Source organism: Carassius gibelio, chromosome B3 (assembly GCF_023724105.1).
Source record: "Carassius gibelio isolate Cgi1373 ecotype wild population from Czech Republic chromosome B3, carGib1.2-hapl.c, whole genome shotgun sequence".
Classification (NCBI taxonomy): Eukaryota; Metazoa; Chordata; class Actinopteri; order Cypriniformes; family Cyprinidae; genus Carassius; species Carassius gibelio.
This window is the reverse complement of record NC_068398.1, coordinates 45,032,584-45,059,314: the sequence shown is the minus strand read 5'-3', so window position 1 is coordinate 45,059,314 and position 26,731 is coordinate 45,032,584. Positions and strand designations below refer to the sequence as shown.

At 39.3% G+C, this 26,731-nt stretch overlaps 2 protein-coding genes across 3 annotated transcripts in view; both read right to left on the bottom strand.

Annotated features, from left to right (window-relative positions):
* The window catches only part of LOC127952760 (guanylate-binding protein 1-like), a 241,602-nt gene extending 227,519 nt beyond the window's left edge, over positions 1 to 14,083 (bottom strand). Inside the window, exon 1 of the mRNA XM_052551477.1 lies at positions 14,078 to 14,083. The gene's annotated coding sequence lies outside the window, so the exon portion shown is untranslated. The remainder of the gene's footprint in view (positions 1 to 14,077) is intronic.
* LOC127952783 (galactose-specific lectin nattectin) overlaps positions 1 to 26,731 on the bottom strand; it is a 129,916-nt gene that overhangs the window by 4,492 nt on the left and 98,693 nt on the right. The window contains exons 1-3 of one of the 2 annotated variants that reach the window (XM_052551551.1): positions 4,729 to 4,816; positions 4,484 to 4,548; positions 4,299 to 4,328 (exon numbers count right to left, since the gene is read on the bottom strand). In XM_052551551.1, coding sequence (XP_052407511.1) covers positions 4,299 to 4,328; positions 4,484 to 4,541 — 88 coding nt within the window. In that variant the 5' untranslated portion in view covers positions 4,542 to 4,548; positions 4,729 to 4,816. Of the gene's footprint in view, positions 1 to 4,298; positions 4,329 to 4,483; positions 4,549 to 4,728; positions 4,817 to 26,731 lie in introns of those variants that run through there. The other variant, XM_052551550.1, reaches the window with a different exon arrangement.

Below are 26,731 nucleotides of genomic sequence, written 5' to 3'. Positions count from 1 at the left end.
GAGAGATGTTTTACCAGACGAAATACAGATGAATGCGGCAGCACAAGCACAGCACATACACCAAAAATCAACCAGCGCCAAGCAGTGCTGTAACATAACCCATTAATAAACTCACGCCAGGTCTAAGTGGCGTGATCCTACAAAAGACAACAGAACACAGAGATGGATACACTGGACACAATCCCCATCAGTGAACTGATGCTCGTTCTGTTTATGATGAAATGTACTGACACTGTGTTCAGATGATTTGACACTATAGTGTGATGTCATCAAGTTTAGACACACTTTTAGCATACGACAACTCTCACGTCCAGGGGTGCATTTCTCAAAACCATAGTTGCTAACTAAGTTAGTTGTTGGTTGCAATGCAATTTCCTATTGCCAACCAACGAAGTTAACAGGTTAGCAACTATGGTTTTGGGAAATGCACCCCAGTGTAGACACAGACAGTGACTGCTCTATTTACAAATAAGTTATATAAGAAAAAAAACTGTCAATAAACCAGTGGCATAACGAGATGGAAATATAGACTAGAAAATATATTTACACTTGCTCTGTCCTCCGTCTATGACACTGACACACTGCGGAGTTACCAGTCTTAACAGCTTTTAATGCCGAGTGGATGGTTAGATGCATGATGGGCTAGTATTAACAAGAAAATATAATAAAATAAAATAAAGGTCTTTCCAGCATTTAGATAATAACATTACAGTTTTTTTATCATCTTATCTCCGTTATAAATTTGACTGGTAAATGAATGATAAAGAAGTATATTAAAATTTGTTTTGAAAAATTTCTTTGTCATTTGAATATTGATTTTAAAATCAATGTAAATCATAAATCAGATTTTTTCTGAATAAAGCTGGGATTTTTTCTAGGCCATATGCTATCGCCCAGCCCTAAAAGCAAGTAAAGAAGGCTCCCTTTACTTCTTGTCTCCCTTAAGTTGTTTATTGATAAAACAATTTTTTACATTGTGTGCATTTTCTTGATTATAATGAGAGAACTTGAGTTTAATCGTGAGGACGTTAATTTATTTGTTTCTTGTTTTAAAATGATCTGTATGAAGATTATCAGTCAGGTTTCAGGCCCCACCATAGCACAGAAACTGCACTTGTTAAAATTACAAATGACCTGCTTCTTGCGTCAGATCAAGGCTGCATTTCATTTCTAGTTTTACTTGATCTTAGTGCTGCGTTCGACACCATAGATCATGACATACTCATAGATCGATTACAAAACTATACAGGTATTCAAGGGCAGGCTCTAAGATGGTTTAGATCTTACCTGTCAGATCGCTATCATTTTGTTTACTTAAATGGCAAGTCATCTCATTTATCACCAGTAAAATATGGAGTGCCACAAGGATCTGTCCTAGGTCCCCTTCTATTTTCAATATACATGTTGCCCCTTGGTAATATTATTACAAAATACGGGATTAGTTTCCACTGTTATGCTGATGATACTAAGCTATATATCTCAAAGAGACCAGATGAAACTTCTCAATTATCTAAGCTAACAGAGTGTGTTAAAAATGTAAAAGATTGGATGACAAATAATTTTCTCCAATTAAATTCGGATAAGACAGAGATATTAATTATTCGACCAAAAAAACTACACAGAATCTTGTAGATTAAAATCTGCAACTAGACGGATGTACTGTTACTTCCTCTACAGTCAAAAATCTGGGTGTTATATTAGACAGCAACTTGTCTTTTGAAAATCATATTTCCCATGTTACAAAAACTGCATTCTTCCATCTTAGAAACATTGCCAAGCTACGAAACATGTTATCTGTTTCTGATGCAGAAAAGCTAGTTCATGCATTCATGACCTCTAGACTGGACTATTGTAATGCACTTCTAGGTGGTTGTCCTGCTTCTTCAATAAACAAGCTACAGGTAGTCCAAAAGAGTCCTACCAGGTCAAGAAAATATGATCATATTACCCCAACTTCACAGTCTCTGCACTGGCTACCTATTAAGTTCCGTATCAGTTACAAATTATCATTACTTACCTATAAGGCCCTAAATGGTTTAGCTCCTGCGTACCTAACTAGCCTTCTACCACGTTACAATCCATCACGCACCCTAAGGTCACAAAACGCTGGACTTTTGGTAGTTCCTAGAATAGCAAAGTCCACTAAAGGAGGTAGAGCTTTCTCACATTTGGCTCCCAAACTCTGGAATAACCTTCCTGATAATGTTTGGGGTTCAGACACACTGTCTCTGTTTAAATCTAGATTAAAAACGCATCTCTTTTGCCAAGCATTTGAATAATGTGTCTTAAATTGTGAGTTTAGTTGTATCTGATCAAATGTACATTCTTATTCATTAGCTTGGGTTAAACTAATTAATTTTACTTTGTTGGATCAGCAGCTATGCTAATGATGTCTCAATTTTGTTTCTCTGTTTCTGCTGGATCTTCATCCCGTGGTAACTAGGATTTACACAAGCTCCAGTCTGGATCCAGAACACCTGAAAAGAGATGATGCTGACCCTCAGAGGACCTCAGATGATGCTAACCCTGAATCAACAACAGAACTAACAAATATTGCTACAAGTGTGACTGCATCATATAATAATTATTAATTATTAAAGTGAAAGTGACATGACATTCAGCCAAGTATGGTAACCCATACTCAGAATTTGTGCTCTGCATTTAACCCATCCGAAGTGCACACACACAGAGCAGTGAACACACACACACACACTGTGAGAAAACACCCGGAGCAGTGGGCAGCCATTTATGCTGCAGCGCCCGGGGAGCAGTTGGGGGTTCGGTGCCTTGCTCAAGGGCACCTCAGTCGTGGTATTGAGGGTGGAGAGAGCACTGTACATGCACTCCCCCCACCCACAATTCCTGCCGACTTAAGACTCGAACTCACAACCCTTCGATTGCGAGTCTGACTCTCTAACCATTAGGCCACGACTTCCCCTTAAATAATATTAATAATGTTCATCATCTGGCTGACTACGACTTGCATAAATTTTTCTACAAATACTGTCATATGTGCACAAACTGACAGTCACCACTTATAAGCTATTAATAAATATTGCAGAAACATAATTTTCTGTTTTTCTAGGCTTTGTTTCTAGTTGCTTTGTAATGATTTGTATAGTAAAAAGCACTATACAAATAAACTTGAATTGAATTGAATTAGGCTAATTAGGCTTAAATAAATAAATAAATGTGAACGAAATTATACAGTGCTTTACGTTTTACTAAACATGCAATAATTTCTTAATCAGTTGTTGTTTTATTAAAGGAATTTAAAAATATAAATTTAAATATGGGCATAATATATGAAAATATTGACATTTTGCATATTAATCCATGTACCCCCTAAAATAGGCTACCAGTTTTAATAAAGTAAACCACAATTTCTTTTGAGTAATATAACACATGATGCATATAATATAAATAATACTGCACACCTTTTTAATGTGTCAAATCTAAAATATGGTTTAATACCATGTAGCTTAGAAAATATAAGCACAGACTCAGGCACAGGCTTGACATTTATCCTGCTTGAATTTGTTCTAAGAAATGCACATAACTTCATAAGTACCAAACTTTCATTTGTAAATATATTAAATACTAAATATATGAAATATTTAAACTATAGTGTTTTTCTTTTATTTTCCATGACTGAAGCAGTCAAATGTAACACATCAGTAAGGCAAAGCTGACGTCTATTTGCGAAAATGTGATTTGATGCGCTTGTTTGATAACTTGTGGTTGTGGTTGTCGTACGGCGGTAGAAAGGGTGTTTTGGCTGTCTACCTACTGTAGCATTGCATAATCTTCACTATATAAATTAAAAACAGTTGAAAGGCAGTGAGTCATTTTTTCTTATCAGATTTCTAGGATTAAAATAAGGACATCGACAGCAGCTGGTAAATGAGGTGCAGTCACTTTAAGAGACAATGCATCTTATTTCTTTCTCAACTGTATACATTCACTTAAGAGATAACCGACCGCCAAGACAGGTACAACATAATATTTTATGCATTTGTTCAAAAGCAAGAAGAGGCAAAACTCAATTTGATGTTGAAGGGCTTAGACGTGGCTCTCTGTGTGCACAGAACACAGCGCACCGATGCTGAATTAAGCTTTTCACCTCTTTTTGTGTTTGTATGTTTATGTTTTTGTTCACTCAGGTGCAGATGGAGAACTCAGTTCAGTGTTTGAGTTCTGTCCACATCCGTGGGTCCCTATAATCACCCCACCAGTGACGACCCTGCTTTTGACACTATAACTAGACAGAACAAATGTAACGCACTAAAATATCTCACCATCGCCTGTGCCAGTAAGAGGTGCAGCCTCTGAAATAATCAAAGAAAAACAATGGATATGTGTAGAGAAAATATGTAAATAATCAGATGATGAATTTATCTCCAAGTCCAAACTAACAGTCATTGGGATTTGAGCTAAACTGCATCAATAGAAAACTGGTCCACATACACTTCACAATAATTACCTGAAGCATCCAGAGCAAAGAGCAGAAAGAAAGACAGACAAAGAGGCCAGACTGCCATTGCACACCTGACAAAACAGAATAAAACACACACACATATATATATATATATATATATATATATATATATATATATATATATATATATATATATATATATATATAAGCATTTCAAATTATCCATTGACTCAAGCCACACTTTTATGAAACAGTAAAGTGTAAAGTTTTGAACGGCTGAAAAACCTCACCCTCTATGAAGTTAGTCACGTCCAAGTCGTCTGTAGCTCTCTGCAGAACAACAAATGCTTGACTCTTCAAAACCAGATCATGACTCCCCTCTTTTTATTTGGTTCATACACAGAGGAGACTGCTGTCTGATTGGTTCCTGTCTCCAAAACCCACAACAAATCCTTATCTTACACCTAATCCCACACAGGAAAACCAGGAGAGTTATGATAAGAAATCAGATTTCAACACTACACATTACATAACCTAAAATCAATACAAACATTTACTTGACTTGGTTATTTTATAACATTGTGTTAATAATGACTCTCTGGTGTTGTGGATGTTGTCATATTTGACATTTAATTTCAAGTATGGGTAACTGCAGCCTGGAGCAATGGGCGTGCCAAACGGTTTCTCATTGGTGGAAAGAAAGGTAGGGGGTGTGCCAAAAGGCTTAGTGAAAACTAGCTGTTCCGCCTAAAGGCAACCCATACTCTTAATCGCTATTGGCTTATAGATTAATAGAAAGCAATTAACACATAATCATATAAAAACAAATGAAATTCATCCAAGGTAAAAACAGCATTAAAGATGTAAAGAATATTATTTTAAATTACTTTCAAAAGTACCTTCAAAACGGCTTACTGACGTCATCACCAGTTTATCAATAATAAAAACCAGATTACAATTATTTTTGAGAATACAAACGTCTCTTTACACGGTTAGTAACACTTGCTGTTGTAAAGTTAAAGTCAAAAGCTGTATTTGTTAACATCTGGACTGACAGACTTGCAGTCAACGATACCTACACAAAAGAAAAAACGTATGTTGAGAGATTCAAACAAGAAGTAACCAATAAGTAGAATAAAATATAAAATAAATAAGACTGCAAGTGTTGTCACTAGTGGGAGCGATAGAGTCTGAGAGTGCAAGTCTGCAGCCAGAACCTTCTCCGTTATATTATAATACAACTGTACTACTGACTCTGCACTGAGTACCAAAAGTACATATGCTTCCTGTGCATGTTTACTAAAAGAATAGAATCACAAAAAAGGTGATTGGCACTCATCTATATCACCGGTTATACTAATATTTGGTTCATGTGCTTGTACAGCCCCAACATATTGGGTTAACTTCAAAAGAGTGAATGTCATTCGAGTGCACTTTTGACAATGGTACAGTTGAGGCATGAGGATCTAAAACAAAATAATTATCATTCAGAGTAAAGTTACTGACAGTGCTTGTCTCCACCCTTACGAAAAATAACCATGGTTTTATTATAGTAAAACTGTAGTAACCCATGGTTTTTTGGCGTATTGACTGCCATTTGTAAAACCACAGATTTACTACAAATACCATGGTTAAACTATGGTTAATATAGCAAAACCATGGTTAATTTGTGGTTACCATGGTTTAACTACAGTAACCATGGTTTTTTGGTTTTATTTGTAGTAAAACCATGGTTAATTTTCGTAAGGGCATCTTCTAATGTTGAGAATGTACCTCTGAAGGAAAGTCAGTGTCTTTCTCAGGTGTATTGGATATGCAATGTTGAAAACAAAATACATCCAGAAGGCTGTTATGAAGGCTTCATCAAGGCTGGTGCACTGGCACTCTCTATTCAATCTTCTGTCAACACACCTCATGTGATTGCCATATTACAGTCAGTATCCATCAGGTGTATGGTAGGAAAGGCTGTAGCAGGGTCCCATGAACAAATAAAATTATAATAAGAAAAATAAAATAATTGTTTTTGTGGAGCTCATATTCACATAGACCTGCGGGGCTCCTTGCACTCATCAAAACTATTCATTATTTCCTCAAATGTTCACTTCCATTACCTTATAGCAGTGGTTCCCAAAGTGAACCAGTGGGTCGCGGGACCCCAGCGCAGGGGTCGTGAGATGATTTCTATGAAAAAAGTGGAAAAAATACCAGTATATAGGGTCTATATATTTTTGTTGCAATTAATTCAACCCTTTTGCACTTACGATCACACCTGTGTGATCAGTCTATGCTGGTCCCTGTAGTGTACGATCACACTGGTCAGTGCATGACGTGAAATTCAAATGTGCTCTTGTGCATTGGCTGGCGCTGAGCCAGAGACGGGCTCAAAGCTGTCATCACAACTTTTCAGTGTTTTCAACCACATGTTTATTTTAGGTTTCAGACATATAAGTACTAAAAAAACAATACATTTACAGTTTTTAAAATACACACTGATGTCAAAGGAAGAGGCAATAATAATCCTTTCCATTATAATTAGACCCGTTTTATTCATATCAGATACACATTGAGTAAGTAACTTTAAAGTTTACTTTATTATTCTCCCAGTTCAACAGCCACTTACTTTTATGTATTTCGGGAGAAGTAGATGAATTCACGTGTTGTAAATCCAACAGATCCGATTCTCTGAACTGCGTCTGCGGCACAAACTAAGATGGGGGCGCCTATCTCGCATACAGCTCAACTAATGCGATCGTTGAAAGGTTAAACAACAAAACACTTCCACTTGCATATATTTGACAATCGGATTATCAGCTATTTCATGCCATATCTAACAAATTTGCGAATATTTTAAATAAAAAATGAAAAATGACATAAAAGCAGATCATCATTCATTCAGCTCTGTTGTTGCTGCAGTATGTCACGTGAGAAGCAACGTGACACTTTATGAAAACCATAAAGTGACACATCTAAATAGCCGCTCAGACCTACTCGACTGGTTCCTGATGGCAGAATAATGAACGAGTTCAACCCAACATAGCTGCACGGTTACTTTCCTAGAGAGAACACGTGGATATTGAGCGGCTCATGCAGAATCGTAACACTGATTTTGCACGTAGAACAATAAAATATAACTTTGTTTGCTTTGAGACTGGGCATAAAATAGATTTGCTGTACATTTGTGACAGGAGGGGTTGGTGAGGTGGGGTGGGTGGGGGAGGTGCAGGGTCGTGGGGCAGCAGCATATTTATCATTATCATTTAAAAGTTTGGGAACCCCTGCCTTATAGAATGTTGAGTTTTATTCTGTGGAAGAAATAAAATAGACTTTCAGGATTCTATGTTTATTCCTTATCTTGGAATTTTCTCATGCCTCCGTAATAAGAAAAAAAAACTAATAGTGCAGAAATGTGCAAATTGATACACGATAACAAAAGCAGCAGTAGATTTAAGATGAGGCTACTTGAGTAATCTTTAATGTTATCAATTCTTAATCTTTACTTCATATCTTAATGATTTTGGCATAAAAGAAAAATCAATAATTTTGACCCATACAATGTTTTTTTTTTTTTTTTGGATATACACACACGTTTACATACAGAAACAAAACTGAAGAGAATTATCACGGATTTGAATGAAGTCCCAGGAGTAAATTATTCGTTAGAATAAAAGCAGATGTGTCTTGTCTTTACTGCTTAAGATCAATTTCCACTTATTTCAGCAAGAAATTAAGTTTGTTTAACTTGCATTTGCTCTAAAAGCGGAGTGGGAGATTTGCTTGTTGCCTCGTCTCAGGGAATCCCCATGCCTCGGAGTGGATGCAGATCTGACATCCGGATGACGTCTTTTGGGAAAACCCTCCTGGTGAATGGTTGGTTGCCTGGTTACACAGAACTTTGGAGAGTTTCGGATGGTGTCGCTGTATTCAAGATTTCAACGATTCTTAGTAGTCACGAAGTTTCAATGGAGTGGTTTTGAGTTCAGGATGGCAAGAATGCTAATAGCGATGGAGTAAATAGGTCAAGCCATGGCGATCTTCCAATGGGATGCTGTTGCAGAGCTTAGACACGCCCCTTACTATTTCTCTTTGTACACTTATTAGCCATCATGTGACATCGTCATGTGAGAAGACATCCTATAAAGTGTCATAATACAGAATCACACAATACAGGATCTGGATATTTCTTTCACACCAAGTTTAAGCAAATAATTTAAGCTTTCATTCAATACTAAACTTTTCATATCTTACACACATTTAATAGCACTAAATGCTAAAAGGTGTTATAAAACAATAAAGTTGCACAGATTACCTTGAGCACATCAAACATATATAAAACATAAAACATTATTTGTAAATATCATTAAACCTCCAGATTTCTTAATGGTTGTCCTTTTGAGATTGTTCAGTGAAAGGTTCAGTTCGTAGAAAGATTCACAAGCTAGCAGGAAGCAGAGTCATGGGATGGGTCCTGTATTAGTTCTTTGTGTTGAGGTCCATTAATTAATAACGATTTCTGTGATGTTTACATACATTGTGATCATGTGATGCTGTGATACACATGGTCCTTGTATCTTGTAAAAAAAGTTAATTAAATCAGCTCATTTTAAGGGACTCAGGATGTCGATGTCGAATTAGTTTTCTGATGAGCGGGGGTATTTTGCAACAGACTTGTCCTCTGATGTATGATCACATTATCACTTCACTTAATGTCGACATAGTTTTTTTTTAGCAGTTCTCCTTGACAGGGAACAGGTCCAGACAATCTAAGTATTGTTCCTCTTCAGCTAATCATTAACTTAGTTCAGATCGCAGATGGGAAGAAGTAGGCTCTTATAATTGCTTTGGCAGAAGTAGCCGATTCTGAATTTATTGGCATGACTGTTCACCAAGGTCCTACAGCTACAAATATACCCAGAGACTTAAGACTTTTTTTGTGCTCCAGGGTCACAAATTATCGATCTGCTATTTCAGTTGCTGCTTTTTCATCTGAGATTACATTTTAAAACATTTTAAAATCTCCTCCAAGAGCCTTCAAGCTACAATCACCAAACTTGGCTTTTTTCTAATTGATCAAACCTAAAATCATGCTAATCGTGCTAAAACATTATAATGGTAGGGAGGGTGAGGAGATGAAATGGGGAGAAACAGGAAGGAGAAACTAGGCATACAACAGGGAGCTTCAAACAACGATCTGACAAACACAAGACGAAAGACAGGGCAATAAGTAGGGAGCAGGTAATGAGTGGCAGCTGTGGCTGTTGAACAATTAACAGAGACGTCCACATGAAACGTTCAGAGTTTTATAGTGACACACAAAACTCCACCCACATAGTGATTAACAGAGACGACGGTTTTACCGACTGTGACAGTACCCTCCCCTCTAGGAACGCCTCCTGGTGTTCCCTGACGACCCTACCTGTCAATTGTAATCATCAATAAGGGAGTGATCCAGTATGTCCCTAGCAGGTAACCAACTCCTCTCCTCCGGACCGTAACCTTCCCAGTCCAACAAGTACTGCAATCCTCGTCCCCTCCGTCTCGAGTCCAGAATGCGATTAACCGAATAGGTAGGTTCCCAAACTACAAGTCGCGTAGGGGGGAGGAACCGGGGTAGGCGGATTAATTAATAATCTTGGTGACAGGGAACGGCCCAATAAATTTAGGAGCTAACTTGTTGGAAACGGAGAGAAGCGGAATGTTGTTGGTAGAAAGCCACACTTTTTGACGAACAATGTATACGGGAGGCTTTGACCGGTGGCGATTGGCCTTAGACTTAGTGCGTGCCCTCACCTGGAGCAGAGTCTCACAGGATCTGGTCCATGTGTGGTGGCACCTCTGGACAAAGGCGTGAGTGGAGGGGACCGCAACTTCAGATTCCAGACTAGGAAAAACTGGTAGCTAGTAACCTATACTGCACTCAAAAGGGGGGAGGCCTGTGGATGACACTGGTAACAAGTTGTTGGCTCCAGGATGAAAGATTCTTGGAGATCAAACATCGTAACGTTCTCTACAAATCTTGGTTGGCACGATCGGACTGACCGTTGCTCTGGGGATGATAACCCAAAGACAGGCTAACCGTAGCTCCCAATAATTTACAAAATTCTTGCAGAAATTTTGACACAAATTGGGAACCCCTGTCTTAGACCACGTCCATCGGAAGGCCATGTAACCAAAAGACGTGATCAATTACAGTAACCGCTGTCTCCTTGGCTGAAGGTTATTTGGGCAAGGGAAGGAAGGTCCAGATACTCTGCTGGCACGTTTGATAAAACCGTTGCCTTCTCCTGAAAAACAGAACCAGACACCAGACAGGACTCATGACAACCTTCACTTGTGGATTGTGCTTGACCAGTCAAGGGTGACCTAGAACAATGGGTGCCATGGGGGAGTCCAGGAGGAGAAACGAAATAGTGTCAGCATGATTTCCGGAAGTGAGGAGAGTTATGGGTCCAGTGGTGAGGGTGATGTTGGGTAGTTCTTGGCCGTTGAGTGCCCTGACAGAGATCCTGTGCGAGAGAGGTGATGGGGAGTTTCAACTGTTGAGCAAGATTGGTGTCTATGAAATTTCCCTCCACTCCGGAGTCCAGAAGAGCTTGACAGGAGTGCGTGTTGTTGGCAAATCTCAGTATCACCGGAAGGAGAGTGGATGATGAGGACTTTCCGGACAAGAGATTGGAAAATTTCCAGAGCCTTCGCAATATAACCGGAGTTCCTGGAACCTCCACCTCTCTCTCTCCTCCCGGGACAGCCGAGCTCTACCCACCTGCATGGGCTCGTGATCGAGGACGGGACTGGCCGTGTTCTCTCTGCTTTAGTTGACAGGTTCCATGTTGCCAGGGAAAAGTGTAGGACGGGCTCGCTGCCCCAGTCTGGTAGGTAGAAATGCATGGAACATCGGGTAAGGAATGCTCTACAGAAATTCAGCTCACCGGAGTAACTCTCAGGAACTGGTAGATGGGTCTCTGGCCGATAACTGGTCTCAGGGACAGCTCGGAGAACAGACGGTGGGAGTGGTTAGTTGTTGGATCTGCTTGGTGAACTTGGACACCTGCGTCACCAGTGCTTGAACTGGGTGTCCGGTGTTAAAGAAGCTCTCCTGCTGTTGATCCATACGGGTGATGCTGTGGTGGATGAATTCAGAGAGTGAGGTTGAACTTGCTGCTTCCATGTTTGGTTAGATCGTTCTGTAATGGTAAGGAGGGTGAGGAAGCAATTGCAAGTAATATAGTAGATTTATTGAGAGGCACACAAGTAAACAGTGGTAAACAGCAGGGACAAACAGAATGAAGAGAGATGATGTCACAGGTGTCCAGGAAGTGACAATGAGGTGAGGCAGCAGGAGAGCGTGAAGCAGGAACTAAGATGAGCGATCCGATGTTGAGTGGAGTGGATAGTGTTCCAGTGGAGTGAAGATCCAGCGAGGAGATGAAACGGGGAGAAACAGGAACGAGAAACTAGAAATGATCAGTGCTGACGAGAGACCCACAAAACTCCCCTTACGAAAATTAACCATGGTTTTACTACAAATAAAACCAAAAAAACATGGTTACTGTAGTTAAACCATGGTAACCACAAATTAACCATGGTTTTGCTATATTAACCATAGTTTAACCATGGTATTTGTAGTAAATCTGTGGTTTTACAAATGGCAGTCAATACTCCAAAAAAACATAGGTTACTACAGTTTTGCTATAATAAAACCATTGTTATTTTTCGTAAGGGTCCACTCACATAGTGATTAGCAGAGACGAAGATTTTACCAACCGTGATAAACATGCTAGTATCATGCTAACAACATCTATCTAAACTTTCAAACTTCAGCATTGGCAACTGCTTCAAACATTCAGAAAATGCATTTTTTAAAACCCAATATCAAAGTTTGTTTGCATTGACTCATCTAGTTAGGTTTAGCAATGTATTTTGCACAAACACGAGCAATGTGAAATCAATGTTTGCACATGACCCAGTTTATCCTCTTTGGCTCATCAAATTCTGTGATGCAACACTGAAAAAACAAACAGTGCTTAAAAGCAGATTGATGCAGATGTCTCACACATCCTGATTTTGCTGAGTTTAGATGTTCTTTAATCCAAAAAGTTTAGTCTTGACCATATCCTTCTCATACTTAATCATAAGTTATATCTAAAATCAGAGGAAATTATAGATGACTGACCCTGATGTATAAGAACCAAACATTGTTGATTGTGAGCTTAAACTTCACAAAAGCTATAAACTGGTTCTTCATATCTGATTGGTTAATCATAGTGATGTTCCAGGATCAACAAAGTCCTGCCGGATGTCTCATTTGGTCATTAGGAACATGCAAAAATTTTTACTTTACTGTAAATCTGCATTGTCAATTCCCTTGCATATATATTTATATTAGATTTACATATTAAATTTAGTCATTTAGCAGACACTTTTATCCAAAGCGACTTACAAATGGAACAATGGAAGCAATCCAAAACAACAAAAGAGCAATGATATATAAGTGCTATAACAAGTCTCAGTACACGTAGCAAGGGCTTTTATATAATAAATAGAAAAAAGAAAACTGATTTAATAGAAAAAGGCTTTTTTATATCAATGTTCAAAGTTCATTTGCAAACTTAACTCATGTAGTTAGGTTTCGCAATGCATCATGCTCAAACATGAGCAATGTTGAATCACTCTACATGACCCAGTTAATTGTGTTTATGTAGAAGTCCTCCTACTTTTTTCTTAGAAAATTTGGTAACACTTTATTTGGACCCACTTTATATTAAGTGGCCATAACTACTATGTACTTACATTTTAATTAATAATTTAGTACAATGTACTTATTGTGTACATGCATGTTTTTACATTGTACTTATATTTAAAAAAAAAACTACATGTAATTACATCTGTATTTAATTTCTGTATATTAACCACCTTACTATTAATTAAGAATTCATTGAGACAAAAATTATAATTATTAGTAATAAGCAACTAATGGATGTAATCGTAAAATAAAGTGTTATCAAAAATTTATATGATTGTTTTTAGCAGTTAATACAATTATTGATTTATTTATACTACATTTTTCAAGGCACACCCCCAACTGATCCACAGGTACCACAGGAAAATTTTTAAAAACTGTTAAAATTGAGAAAAAATTCAACAAGAAAAAGACGAATATAAAGGAGATTTAAGATAGATTAATTTCTTTATTTTATGTGCAAAATTCACAGTTTATCCACAAGCAAAACTGGCTTTAATCTCCTTTGTATTCCTATTTTTCTTGCTGAATTTAAATCTCATCCCTGAGGCTTATAAATAACAACAACAAATGCAGTTGTTTGATTAATTATTATTACATGAATTTAATGATTATTCAAACATGTGAAAGCCTTTTTTCTGAGTATATAATCTCATAATATGCTGTGACACCACAACCCTACCTAGTAGTTTTTTTTACTTAATTATGTGAGCAACAGTGCCCCCTTTTGGCTAACCAGCAGCAATATCTTTAGTTTCACCTTTCCATCAACAGTGTGAGTGTGCTGCAGAGCAGAGTACTTGGATTACTTGGACTCCTCCTGCTGCAATTTTTTCTTGTTACATTGTTGCCTTGGATAATACAGGTGCTGGTCATTTAATTAAAATATCATCTAAAAAATTATTTAATTCACTAATTCCGTTCAAAAAGTGAAACTTGTATATTATATTCATTCATTGCACAGAGACTGATATATTTCAATTTTTTTTTTTTTTTTTTTTTTTTAATTTGGTTGATTATAACTGACAACTAAGGAAAATCCCAAATTCAGTATTTCAGAAAATTAGAATATTGTGAAAAGGTTCAACATTGAAGACACCTGGTACCACACTCTAATCAGTTAATTATCTCAAAACCTGCAAAGGTCTTTAAATGGTCTCTCAGTCTAGTTCTGTAGGCTACACAATCATGGGGAAGACTAGTGACTTGACAGTTGTCCAAAAGACGACCATTGACACTTTGCACAAGGAGGGGAAGACACAAAAGGCCATTGCAAAAGAGGCTGGCTGTTCACAGAGCTCTGTGTCCAAGCACATTAATAGAGAGGCGAAGGAAAGGAAAAGATGTGGTAGAAAAAAAGTGTACAAGCAATAGGGATAACTGCACCCTGAAGAGGATTGTGAAACAAAAACCATTCCAAAGTGTGGGGGAGATTCACAAAGAGTGGACTAGTGTTGGGCGATATGATCATTTTTCAAATCGTCATATCGTCAGCATGTGAGATCAACGATATACGATATTATCATGCAAGGGTGGAGCAAGAGATAGACTCTTTGTTCTTGTCATTGCATAACTGTTTGGTATTTTAAACCCTGCAAGTGCGCGAGAGAGAGCCTATGGGATCACCAGTAATCAAAAAATATACTTTCAAACATACTGATAAACTAACGTTAAATGTAAAAATACTGTATTTAAAACAGCTAGTTCATATATAGTCAGACGCAAGTGTCATATTGCGCGTCCTGTGACAAATTTGCTGCATCTACGCACGGAAGTTGAAAACCAATAGTAGATTTCATTTAAAGTCCAGCAGTTTAACACTAATACTGGGCATAAACGAACACAATAAATATAAAGTATTTAAAACAGGTAAGTTCATATATTCTGAGTTAAGCTGAATTTAACTGATGCATCAGTCATACAGCACTCTGGACCACGTATCTCATGACGAGACCGACGCACCGTCACAGAAACAAGAATGAGATGCATTCTAACATAACTGTGACATTAAACTCAGTGAGGGCTCATTTAAAATATTACACACATATAGGCCATTCAGTTTACTTGTTAAAGTGCAATAAAATACTTTATATATGCAGACGATGTACGTCTGTTTGTTGATGGAGACTTTATAACAGCCAAAACTATGTATTTTGCATGCATCACATTATAGTGCGGTGTGCATGAAAATAATAACAAGGTGGCAGAGCGAACTTATCATCCATAGTGATTCTCACATAGTCCTTCTACGTCATCACCACAGTGTGTGTTATAAGTTAAGTGATCAGTCTTTAAGAGAAGGACTACGTGAGAACCACTAGGATAAGTTCGCTCTGCCGTCTTGTTATTATTTTGTCTTTATTTGTAACGCCAAGAAAGAGTTAATCTCTTTCTTGAAGAGCGCGTTGCCTTGTAACGTTACCAAGCCATTAAATGTGCGGGACACCAACTCCTCATTTCTCTATCACTTTCATTTCATGGATTTAACAAGTTATCGGAGTCAAAGCGGACAACTTCAGCGACTACAGGCTCTAATCCTCCTGCGCTCATGTGCGCGATGTGCGTGTGTGTGTGAAATTCGGTGCTGAAGTGAAATAGGCAGTTTGATAGCCGAATTATAATAAGCCGCCTAATAGAAATAATATTTATTATTATTATCTAACACATTAATAGGAAAATGAGCCTAATATTGTCTTGATTATCGACAGAGAAATCTGCTTATGTCGATATCTCTGACTATCGTCGATACACGATACTATCATCTATCAGCACAACCCTAGAGTGGGCTGGAGTCAGTGCTTCAAGAACCACTATGCACAGATGTATGCAAGACATGGGTTTCAGCTGTCAGATTCCTTGTCACTCTTGAACAACAGACAGCGTCAGAAACATCTCACTTAAAAAAAAAACTGGACTGCTGCTGAGTGGTCCAAAGTTATGTTCTCTGATGAAAGTTAATTTTGCCTTTCCTTTGGAAATCAGATTCCTAGCGAGAGGAAGAGAGGAGAGACACACAATCCACGTTGCTTGAGGTCCAGTGTAACGTTTCCACAGTCAGTGATGGTTTGGGGTGCCATGTCGTCTGGTGGTGTTGGTCCACTGTGTTTTCTGAGGTCCAAGGTCAACACAGCCGTATACCAGGACATTTTAGAGCACTTCATGCTTCCTGCTGCTGACCAACTTTATGGAGATGCAGATTTCATTTTCCAACAGGACTCTGCACCTGCACACAGTGCCAAAGCTACCAGTACCTGGTTTAAGGACCATGGTATCCCTGTTCTTAATTGACCAGCAAACTCGCCTGACCTTAACCCCATAGAAAATCTATGGGGTATTGTGAAGAGGAAGATGCGATATGCCAGACCTAAGAATGCAGAAGATCTGAAGGCCACTATCAGAGCAACCTGGGCTCTCATAACACCTGAGCAGTGCCACAGACTGATCCACTCCATGCCACGCTGCATTGCTGCCGTAATTAAGGCAAAAGAGACACAACTAAGTATTGAGTGCTGTACATGCTCACACTTTTCATGTTCATACTTTTCAGTTAGCCAGGATTTCTAAAAATCCTTTCTTTGTATTGGTCTTAAATAATATTCAGATTTTCTGAGATACTGAATTTGGGATTTTCCTTAGTTTCAGTTATAATAATCAAAATGTAAAGAAATTAACATTTGAAATATATCAGTCTGTGTGCAATGAATGTTACAATATAGTTAAAAGCCGGGATCTCTATACAATATTGTCACGCTACATTGCTGACAGAGTGCAGTGTTTTATAATCCAGAGATTGTAAAAAGGTTGTAGCACACGAAATGTTGAGTCAAGTAAATTCAGTGGATTAGAGACCTTCTCCCGTGAGACCCGAAGCAACAGAGTGCAGCGCGTGGGACAAGACTTGTGTGTGCAGGATTGGGGAGGATAAAATTATTTACAGGACTCCAGTAAAATTGAAATATCTCAAATTAAATATCTAAAACAAATAAATTGTTATTCATCTATTGCACAAAAGCAACAGGAACTAATATAAAATAGAAACTCTACATACACTTGCGGCTGCTAATCATTTATATTTAAGATATAACACGCGTTTGCAGCTTTGACCAATGCAGTGCTGAAATTTTTATGCTCACGTTTTCTCTCATTATAACACAAATTGTAGACATTATGAAATATTAATTATGCATATATTTATTGTCTTATAACATAGATTTGTGAGATGCATGAACTGAGATCATAGGTGGAGCTAGGGTAAACCAACTCCAGGGTAAGGCTAAAAGCAACCAAATGTATTAACTCCTTTGGCCACCCCACTCAAAACTGCAGTTTTTGTCAATATTTTTTTTCTTGACGAGAAATGCATTTATTTAGATGTGGAACCGCCATATCTCTTTAGGCTATAACCACATCAAACGGGAGAATTTTCAGACGCACACTTGAGCTTCACCTTAGCGTCATGCGCGAGCGTCAAACGAGCGCGGAAAAGCTACAGCAGCCAAGTGAGCTTCAGAACAACTGTGAACTATGATCTCATGAGATATTGTTAAGGCTATTTGTCAGTAAAACACACTTCCCTTACAACTGCAAACTCTTAAATGCAGGTACTAAAATATATTCTGCCATTCGAGATTACCATATAAGGCACAAGATGATATGTCTTTTTATACACAAATTAATGTGAGCACAGTGCACTTATACTAGAAATCATGCAAAAATTAACACTTTTAAATGCATAAAATAACTCATTTTCTATTCCGGCATTTATTACTGTTGACTTCTGCCTTTTTCAAATTTGTATCACTACACACAGCCATACATTCATACAAAGAAAGAAGACGTGACTTTTATTCTCGCTGTAGTATTGTTGCTTCCGCCATGTCATGGAGACGCTGTTTTATTGTGAAAGTGAAGCTACTTTGTTTGTCCTTCCCTAAGAGGACACAACTAGAAATTGTATTGTTTTTGTCTCATCGTGCTGGGATATTCGGCCAATCACAACACACTGGATATCTGGCCAATCAGAGCACCTCACTTTTCAGATGCATTTCAGAAGGCGGGGCATAGAGGAGAAACAATAATATACATTATGTGGAAAATAATGTGTATTTTTAACCTTAAACCACATAAACACATTGCATTACACCAAATACACAAAATAATGTTCTTTTTAGCAATGTCATATGACCCCTTTAGGAAACTAATAATTTTATTGAATGTAAGACTCTTTCATGGTGTGATTATCATAAGCTAACATATGCTTTGGATTAATGTATGTAACCCTCATTGTATTTGGTCTTATTCTGTCTTTGTATTTGTATTTCTCGTTCTTTTGTTGCATAATAATAATATGCACTCAGATAGACAGTAAGAAAACGAGATGAGCTCAGTGAACTATTCCTCCTTTGGGAATCAGATCCAGGACAAGAACTGAAGGAGTTTCTGTAACAGCATCACACACAACACAACAGTACAGTATAGTAACAGTATGGACACAGGACAGATCAAGCAGCAGAGAGAAGAGGATCTGAATGAGAGAGAGAGAGGCAGAGCTGATTTATAGCTGGTCAGCTGTGATCTGCTCATTCTGGCCATCGTGAAGATGATCTCACCAACCGTTCTGGGTCCGTCATCAGACACAGAGGATGTTTGGGAATAGTTCAATCCAATGTGTTTCCACTGAGCATTACGTTAATGTGGAACTGAACAACAACATATGGATCTGGGAGAGTATTCCTGTTACACACAGTGTTGGGGAGTAACCAGAAAAGGGAGTTACATAGGAATATTTTCACACAAATAAAGATTTAACTGACTTCTTTCACAAATTGTACTGACTGCGGTTGCACTTTATTTTACAGTACGTGTACTAACATGTACTTACAGTGTATATATCTAAGAAAGTTCTGGTAACACAAGGTAACTACATTGGGTAAGGTTAGGTTTAGGGGTAGGTTCAGGGTAAGTAGGCTACTTAGTTATTACATAGTTATTGTAATTAATATAATAAGTACATAATATGTACATGAAGAACAGGACTGTAAAATAAAGTGCTACCCTGACCGCTTTAAAATATGAGTCACCAGTGTTTCAGGAGTTCAGGTCACATGCTTATTCCATTACTCCTTTATTTCATATTTGCGTTTTATGTGCTTTATTTGTTTCCGATTAACTGTTTTTATCCAAGGCATTATTAGTTACCAGGGTTTCCAGCTATGCAAAGATTTGATTACAAATCTATTAACTACACTGTTAAAAAGTTATTGTATTTTTACAGGAAACTCCTGGCAACTTATTGCCGTAAATTTACAGCAAACAATATACAAGAAATATACTATTGATTTAATACAATACAATTCTGTGTTTATACAGCAATGTTGCTGTGATTACAGTAGCATTAATACAATAAAATGTTGTATTTTGTATTGCTGTTGTACAATCCTCAACAGTGGTGACAATCCCAGAAAAAAAATTGCAGCAATGCATGCTGGGAGCCATGAACATGTTTTGTATGCTGGCATGAAACATGTCACCATTGTTGTGTTTAATACGCCAAATGTTGATGTCTGTGAGTGTATAAGCAATCTAAAACATGTTTTTATCAAAAAGTTAGCAGAAACAATATTTATTCACTGTTAAACATCAGTGTATGAACCACAATAGTGTTTCAAAATATTTATTTTTATATCAGTTGGGTCATTTAAACCATATTAGTGCAGTCAGTTGGTAGTTATTAAAACAGACTTGTTGATCTGCTTTATATATGCAGAAATGTTTTCTGAAAACAACTGCAACTGCAGAAAAAAGTGTTGCAGCAAATGTTGAGGGTCTAGAGCACAACTGAAGCACACTCTAATCTCTATGATGGTGATCTAAAAAAAAAAAACATTTTAATTAAGACATCAACATCTTAACCTCTGTGAATTCTCAATAAGAACTTCTGTAGATGCATGACAGAAATACAATTATTCTGGTTAGTATTACTACAAGTGAAGCTGGTAATGCTGTTTGTGGAGTTGTTTATTCAGATCTTGAGAGATTTAAAGTCTTTATCTTCAGTTCACCTAAGACTGTGGCTGAAGAAAGTTGTAGTTTGTGTTCTTATTTCTCTTTCTTTCTTGCTTGATCACAGCAGGTGTTTGAATGACTGAGAGAATGTTGCAGGAACATTTTACTAACCTTAAAATAACATTACACTAATATGGAAACTGGACCTTTTTATGTTCTTGGAATGTTACATATCAACGTTCCTAGAATGTTGAATTTTTAAATCAAAATTAAGTTCAGGTTGATGCTTCTCGTAGTGTAGTGAAGTATTTTTGTGGTTATACTCGGTCGCAGTTATGCGCTGGCCTCAAATATTCCAAAGAGGGATTTGGTTGGTAGGCTATATATATATACGTATATATATTTTATTATTATTCATGTTTGTTTGTTTTTTTGTTGCTTTTTACAATTTGCACATTGATAATAAACAACTTGTTGATGGTGTCACAACATCTCTGTCCTAAACTCAAAGTGAGACACGCTGGCTGCTCTATACAGGTGTAGGCATTGTGTGCATGTTCTGTGAAGGGGACATTAATAGTAATCAAATACTAGCAAAAAAAAAAAGAGAAAACCACTCATTGTTGTTAATTGATTTCTTTGCTTTGGGCTGTTTACATCCATAATTAGGCTACATGGAGAGAGAGAGAGAGAGAGAGAGAGAAAAGGTTTTTCTTCTTAAATAAAGGCTTGTCTCCAAAAGCATTTTTTAAAGATTAATGGAGCATCGTTGTTGTTGATTAAATGCTGGTATGGTCATAAAGCGAATTGAGAGCATTTTATTTCAGTGCCACGTGTGGATTTCGTTGAGTTTTACTGGATCAAACTTGCCACAGTATAACATAAAGGCATGCATTCACACCATTAAAGAATGATATTGAAACTGGATGCAAATCAGAATTAAAAACTTTATTTAAAAGGGCCTGTATTGGTATATGAATGTTAAAACACGTAGTTAACACTCAGAATCAGTGTGCAGGGTCAGACAGCTGTGATCATTTTGGACACTGCTTTCTTGCACTGAGAATCATTTGCTGCCCTCGTGTGTCTCGCTGTTGGTCTTGCGACAGCCAAGCTTTAAAGCTTTAATTATTTACAAATTGTTTAAGTTCTTTGAAGAAAACCTCAAAAAGATCTATTGCTGGTCAATGGTTTTCAGTAGCAACAAGCAAAGGTGAATTTTTTTTTTTCTTTACCAGGAGATTATTAAAGGCATGATACATTGTGTTGCTAAAACTAATGCTAAATATAGTAGCATGTGTTATATGTAAAATATATTTAATGTTGAAACACATTACTATTTACATTTTCGAATTCCAACAAACTACACATTTTAAACTAAAAAAAAGTGTGTTCTAATAATTATTGCATTCATAATTACATAATTTTACTGTATTTTTCTAGGAAATTATGTATTGGCTGTGACTGATACAGATTGATACATTGATACTGAAACTGTTTTAAAAAATGTATATATGTTTTATTTTATTTAACATTTTTACAAATTGGTGTTACATTCAATACAAAGATTTCATGAGATTTTAAATAAATATGTTTGAATACGATGCTTTTAAATCAGAAATACAATACATAGTTTTTTCTGCATTTACTGATGTTAAATTGAGAGTAGGACAGTTATTTAATCACAATCAGTACAGAAAAAAATAAGGCTTTGTATTTAATGTCAATTTAATAAAAACATTGCAATTTATTGATTATAACGCTTTCATAGTACAGAAAAAAGCAAAGAACATTTACACGATTAAAGAACATTTAAAGCACTCTCAAAACCATTAAAATCACTGAAGCTCTTTACAATGTGAAAAGAATATCTTGTACACACATCTTCACTTTGTTGTTTCCGATGAGATAATTCAGTGAACAAAATACAGTGTTTCAGCGATGACTCATCTGAACGTCTCTGATTGGCCATTGCATTCACAAGCTCAACAGAATCTTGTGTGATTGGTTATTATGCGCAGCGCCAGCCTGCGAATGCAGATTTGAATGTAGCAGCTGATGTTGTGCAGCACTGAACGTTCTAATCACGCCGGTGTGATTGTATCAAATATAGAAAATATTATCCTGATATGTTTTGTCCTTTTCAAACCCCACTTGGCTCAGAAATCCGAGGGGGCATATTTGAATGGGTGATGCCTCCCTAAGTGCAAAGTGTGGCACAGGCCTACTAGTTTTCAAAAATAACCAGTTTAAAGGGCCATTTAACAAGTTAACAAAGAATCTGTTTTGGCAACCTTTTTTGATATAGAGAAGGCTTATGACATGCTGTGGAAAGAAGGATTTTTAGTTAAGTTGAATAAAATGGAAATAGGAGGTAACATGTTCAATTGGATCCAAGATTTTTTAAGAGTAGAACCAGAGGTCAGGATAGGGTCAGAGTCATCAAGCACATATACAAAAGAAAATGGCACCCCACAAGGTAGTGTATGCAGTCCAATTCTTTTTAATATAATGATTAATGATGTGTTTGATAAAGTGAACCTGTCACGGTAGGAAATCCAGTGTTTCCTCCGTGTCATGTTTTGTGGTTGTTTTTGTACTTACGTTGTCTCCATGTGCTCCATGTTTAGTTGATTGTGGTCACCTGGGTGTTGATTGTCTCGCTCCAGCTGATCCTCATCACCCCTCAGCTACATATACTCACCTCTCTCTCTGTCTGTTGTCAGATCCTCACTCATGTTGCAGTCTCCCTGTTGGATTACCGTCTCCCGTGTTAGTGTTCTGGATTGTGTTCGTGTTGTCGTCTTCGTGTTAGTGTTCCGGTCACTTCCTGGTTTCATCCATCGACCGTCTACACCGTCACCACCGACTTCACCATCCAGCACTTCTCACGCCACTGTAGACCTTCCGTCACCATTGACCACATCCTGGACTGTGCCTTCATCTTTCAGTTTCGCTGTATTTTCTACCATCAATAAACAACCATTCTAATTACCTGCAATTGCTTCCTCCTCTCTTACGAGTCGTCACAGTAGGATCTGACCATCATGGAAGCAGCAAGCAATCACTCCCCATCTCATCTAGAGGACATTCTGCAGAGAGTCGGTGATCGTATGGAGCGCCAAGACAAGGCGATAGATGAGATGGGTCGAGCCTTCCAAGCAATGGTGACGAAGGTGTCCGAGCTCGCTCTCCAGGCTCAACAGCAACAACAACCGCCACCCGCTGCGCCTCCCACGCCACCCACACCGCCGATCGTCTCCGGAGGGATTTCCCAGCCCGAACCACGCCTCCCCATTCCTGAGAAATATGCGGGTGAGCCAAACTTTTGTCGATCATTTCTGTCACATTGTTCTCTACACTTCGCCTTACAGCCCCGCACGTTCACCACCGAGGAGATGAAGGTGGCTTTCGTCTTGTCCCTACTGACGGGGAGGGCTGCCCTCTGGGGAACGGCGGTGTGGGAGAACCAGGACAGCTGCTGTGCATCGTTCCACACCCTTTCGGTGGAGATGAGACGAGTCTTCGACTGCTCCGTCGCCGGGAGGGAGGCGGCTAGACTTCTCACGGATCTACGCCAGGAAGAGAGGTCCGTATCCGACTATGCCATCGAGTTCCGCACCCTGGCGGCGGAGTGTAAGTGGAACGAAGAGGCGCAGTGGGATCACTTCCTGCATGGGTTGGCTGACCGCATCCAACAGGAGATCCGCGCCGCTGAACTCCCCACTTCTCTCAATGGTCTTATTGACTTCACCATCAGGATAGACAACCGACTCGACCAAGCCGACAGACGGAGGGGGAGAGTTGTTCTCGCGACCAGACCGGAGGCTCAACGTCAGCGCTCGGAAGTTGCGGTCAGCCCACCTGGAGATTCTGAACCCATGCAGGTGGGGCGAGCTCGGCTCTCCCGGGAGGAGAGGATCAGGCGGAGATCCCTGGGACTGTGTTTATACTGTGGCAGCCAAGAACATCACATCCAGCGCTGTCCGGTAAAAGACCAAGCCCGATAGTAAAACCGAGGCTACTATCGGGTGGGATCTCTGCCAAGAAGACCTCATCTACATCGAAACTCCTTCCGGTGAGTCTACGGTGGTCTACCCACGCACTTAATCTTCACGCTTTGGTGGATTCTGGGGCCGAGGGCAGTTTCATGGACTGCAAATTCGCCAGGAAGCTCAACATTCCTCTCACCTCCCTCAAACACCCCATTGCACCTTTTGCACTCAACGGACACAAGCTGCCGATCATCACACAGACCACTCTACCGGTTTCGCTCATCACAGCTGGCAACCATACGGAAGAGATGTCATTCTTCATCACGGACTCACCTCTATCCCCCATTGTTCTCGGTCACACCTGGCTCCATAAACACAACCCCAGGATCGATTGGCGCCTCGGATCGGTGGTTAGCTAGAGCGAGGAGTGTCATTTGTCTTGTCTTTTGTCTGCTGGTGTTAATGTTTCTGAGTCTGTGTTTCAGGGGGAAGCAGTGGAGTTGGCTAACGTGCCCGCGGAGTACCACGACCTGAAGGAGGTGTTCAGTAAGTCTCAGGCTGATTCTCTTCCTCCTCATCGTCCGTATGACTGTGCGATAGAGTTATTGCCAGGTACTTCTCCGCCTAAGGGCAAGTTATATTCTTTGTCTATTCCAGAGACGGCGGCCATGGAAAAATATATATCCAGTTCTCTAGCAACGGGGTTCATCCGCCCTTCTTCTTCTCCAGCGGGGGCGGGGTTCTTTTTTGTGGGAAAGAAGGACGGATCCTTGCGACCTTGCATTGACTACCGAGGGCTGAACAACATAACGGTAAAGAATACCTATCCTTTGCCGCTTATGTCTTCAGCTTTTGAGAGGTTGCAGGGAGCGTCCGTTTTCACTAAATTGGACTTACGTAATGCTTATCATTTGGTCCGCATCAGGGAGGGGGATGAGTGGAAGACTGCCTTTAAGACTGCCATTTTGAGTACTGCGTGATGCCCTTCAGGCTAACGAACTCGCCAGCAGTCTTCCAAGCACTAGTTAATGATGTGTTGCGAGACATGGTCGATCTGTTCATATATGTTTACCTGGATGACATATTGATTTTTTTCTTCGTCTCTCCAGGAACACGTGCAACACGTACGACGAGTGCTTCTGCGGTTGCTAGAGAATGGATTGTTTGTCAAGGCGGAGAAATGCGTTTTTCATGCACAGTCTGTTTCTTTTCTAGGACACATCATTTCGACTGAGGGTGTTCGCATGGATCCTGAGAAGGTTAAGGCTGTGGTAGATTGGCCATCCCCAGAGTCTCGCAAGGCCCTGCAGAGATTTCTGGGGTTCGCCAATTTTTACCAGCGTTTCATTCGCAATTTCAGCCAACTAGCCGCGCCTCTGACCGCTTTGACCTCCCCTAGTTTGACGTTCAGGTGGTCAAACGCAGCCGAGGCTGCGTTTGCCAAACTGAAAAGCTGCTTTGTTTCAGCTCCCATTCTCGTCACCCCTGATCGCTCAAGTCAATTCATAGTGGAGGTCGACGCGTCAGAGGTGGGGGTAGGAGCAGTGTTGTCCCAGCGCGCATCCTCAGACGGAAAGGTGCATCCTTGCGCGTATTATTCTCACCATTTATCTCCTGCGGAGGTTAATTATGACATTGGCAATCGAGAGTTGTTGGCAGTCAAACTTGCACTGGAAGAATGGCGTCACTGGCTTGAAGGGTCGGGTGTACCTTTCATTGTATGGACGGACCATAAGAATCTCGAATACATTAGAACCGCCAAAAGACTTAACTCCAGGCAGGCTCGGTGGGCATTGTTTTTCGGTCGTTTCGATTTTACACTTTCTTACCGGCCGGGTTCCAAAAACATCAAACCCGATGCTTTATCCCGTCTTTTTGAGCGTTCCGATCGTACTGCTACTCCCGAGCCCATTTTACTGGGGACCATCATTATCTCCGCGTTCAGATGGGAGGTCGAATCGAAGGTTTTGACTGCCTTAGAAGGGGTAACGCCCCCGGCTCATTGCCCACCGAACCGATTGTTTGTGCCGGAGGGGTTACGGTCAGACGTTCTCCACTGGGGTCATTGTTCCAGTGTTGCTTGTCACCCAGGGGTTAGCAGAACTAGGTTTCTAGTCAAGCAACGATTTTGGTGGCCTGGTATGGCTCGTGACGTCCACGACTTCGTCTTGGCTTGTTCAGTTTGCGCTATTGGTAAGACTTCCAATCGACCTCCAGATGGGTTACTCTTACCGCTGTCTGTCCCTTCGAGACCCTGGTCCCACATTTCGCTAGATTTCATTACCGCCCTCTCGCCCTCTAAGGGCAATACGCTGATTTTAACCGTAGTGGACCGGTTCTCGAAGGCGACTCATTTCATTCCCTTGCCCAAATTACCATCAGCCAAGGAAACAGCGGTAGCTGTCATTGACCACGTCTTCTGTATACATGGCCTTCCGACAGACGTGGTTTCTGACAGGGGTCCCCAATTTGTGTCCAAATTTTGGCGAGAGTTCTGTAAATTGTTAGGAGCGACTGTTTGTCTTTCTTCCGGGTTCCATCCCCAGAGCAATGGTC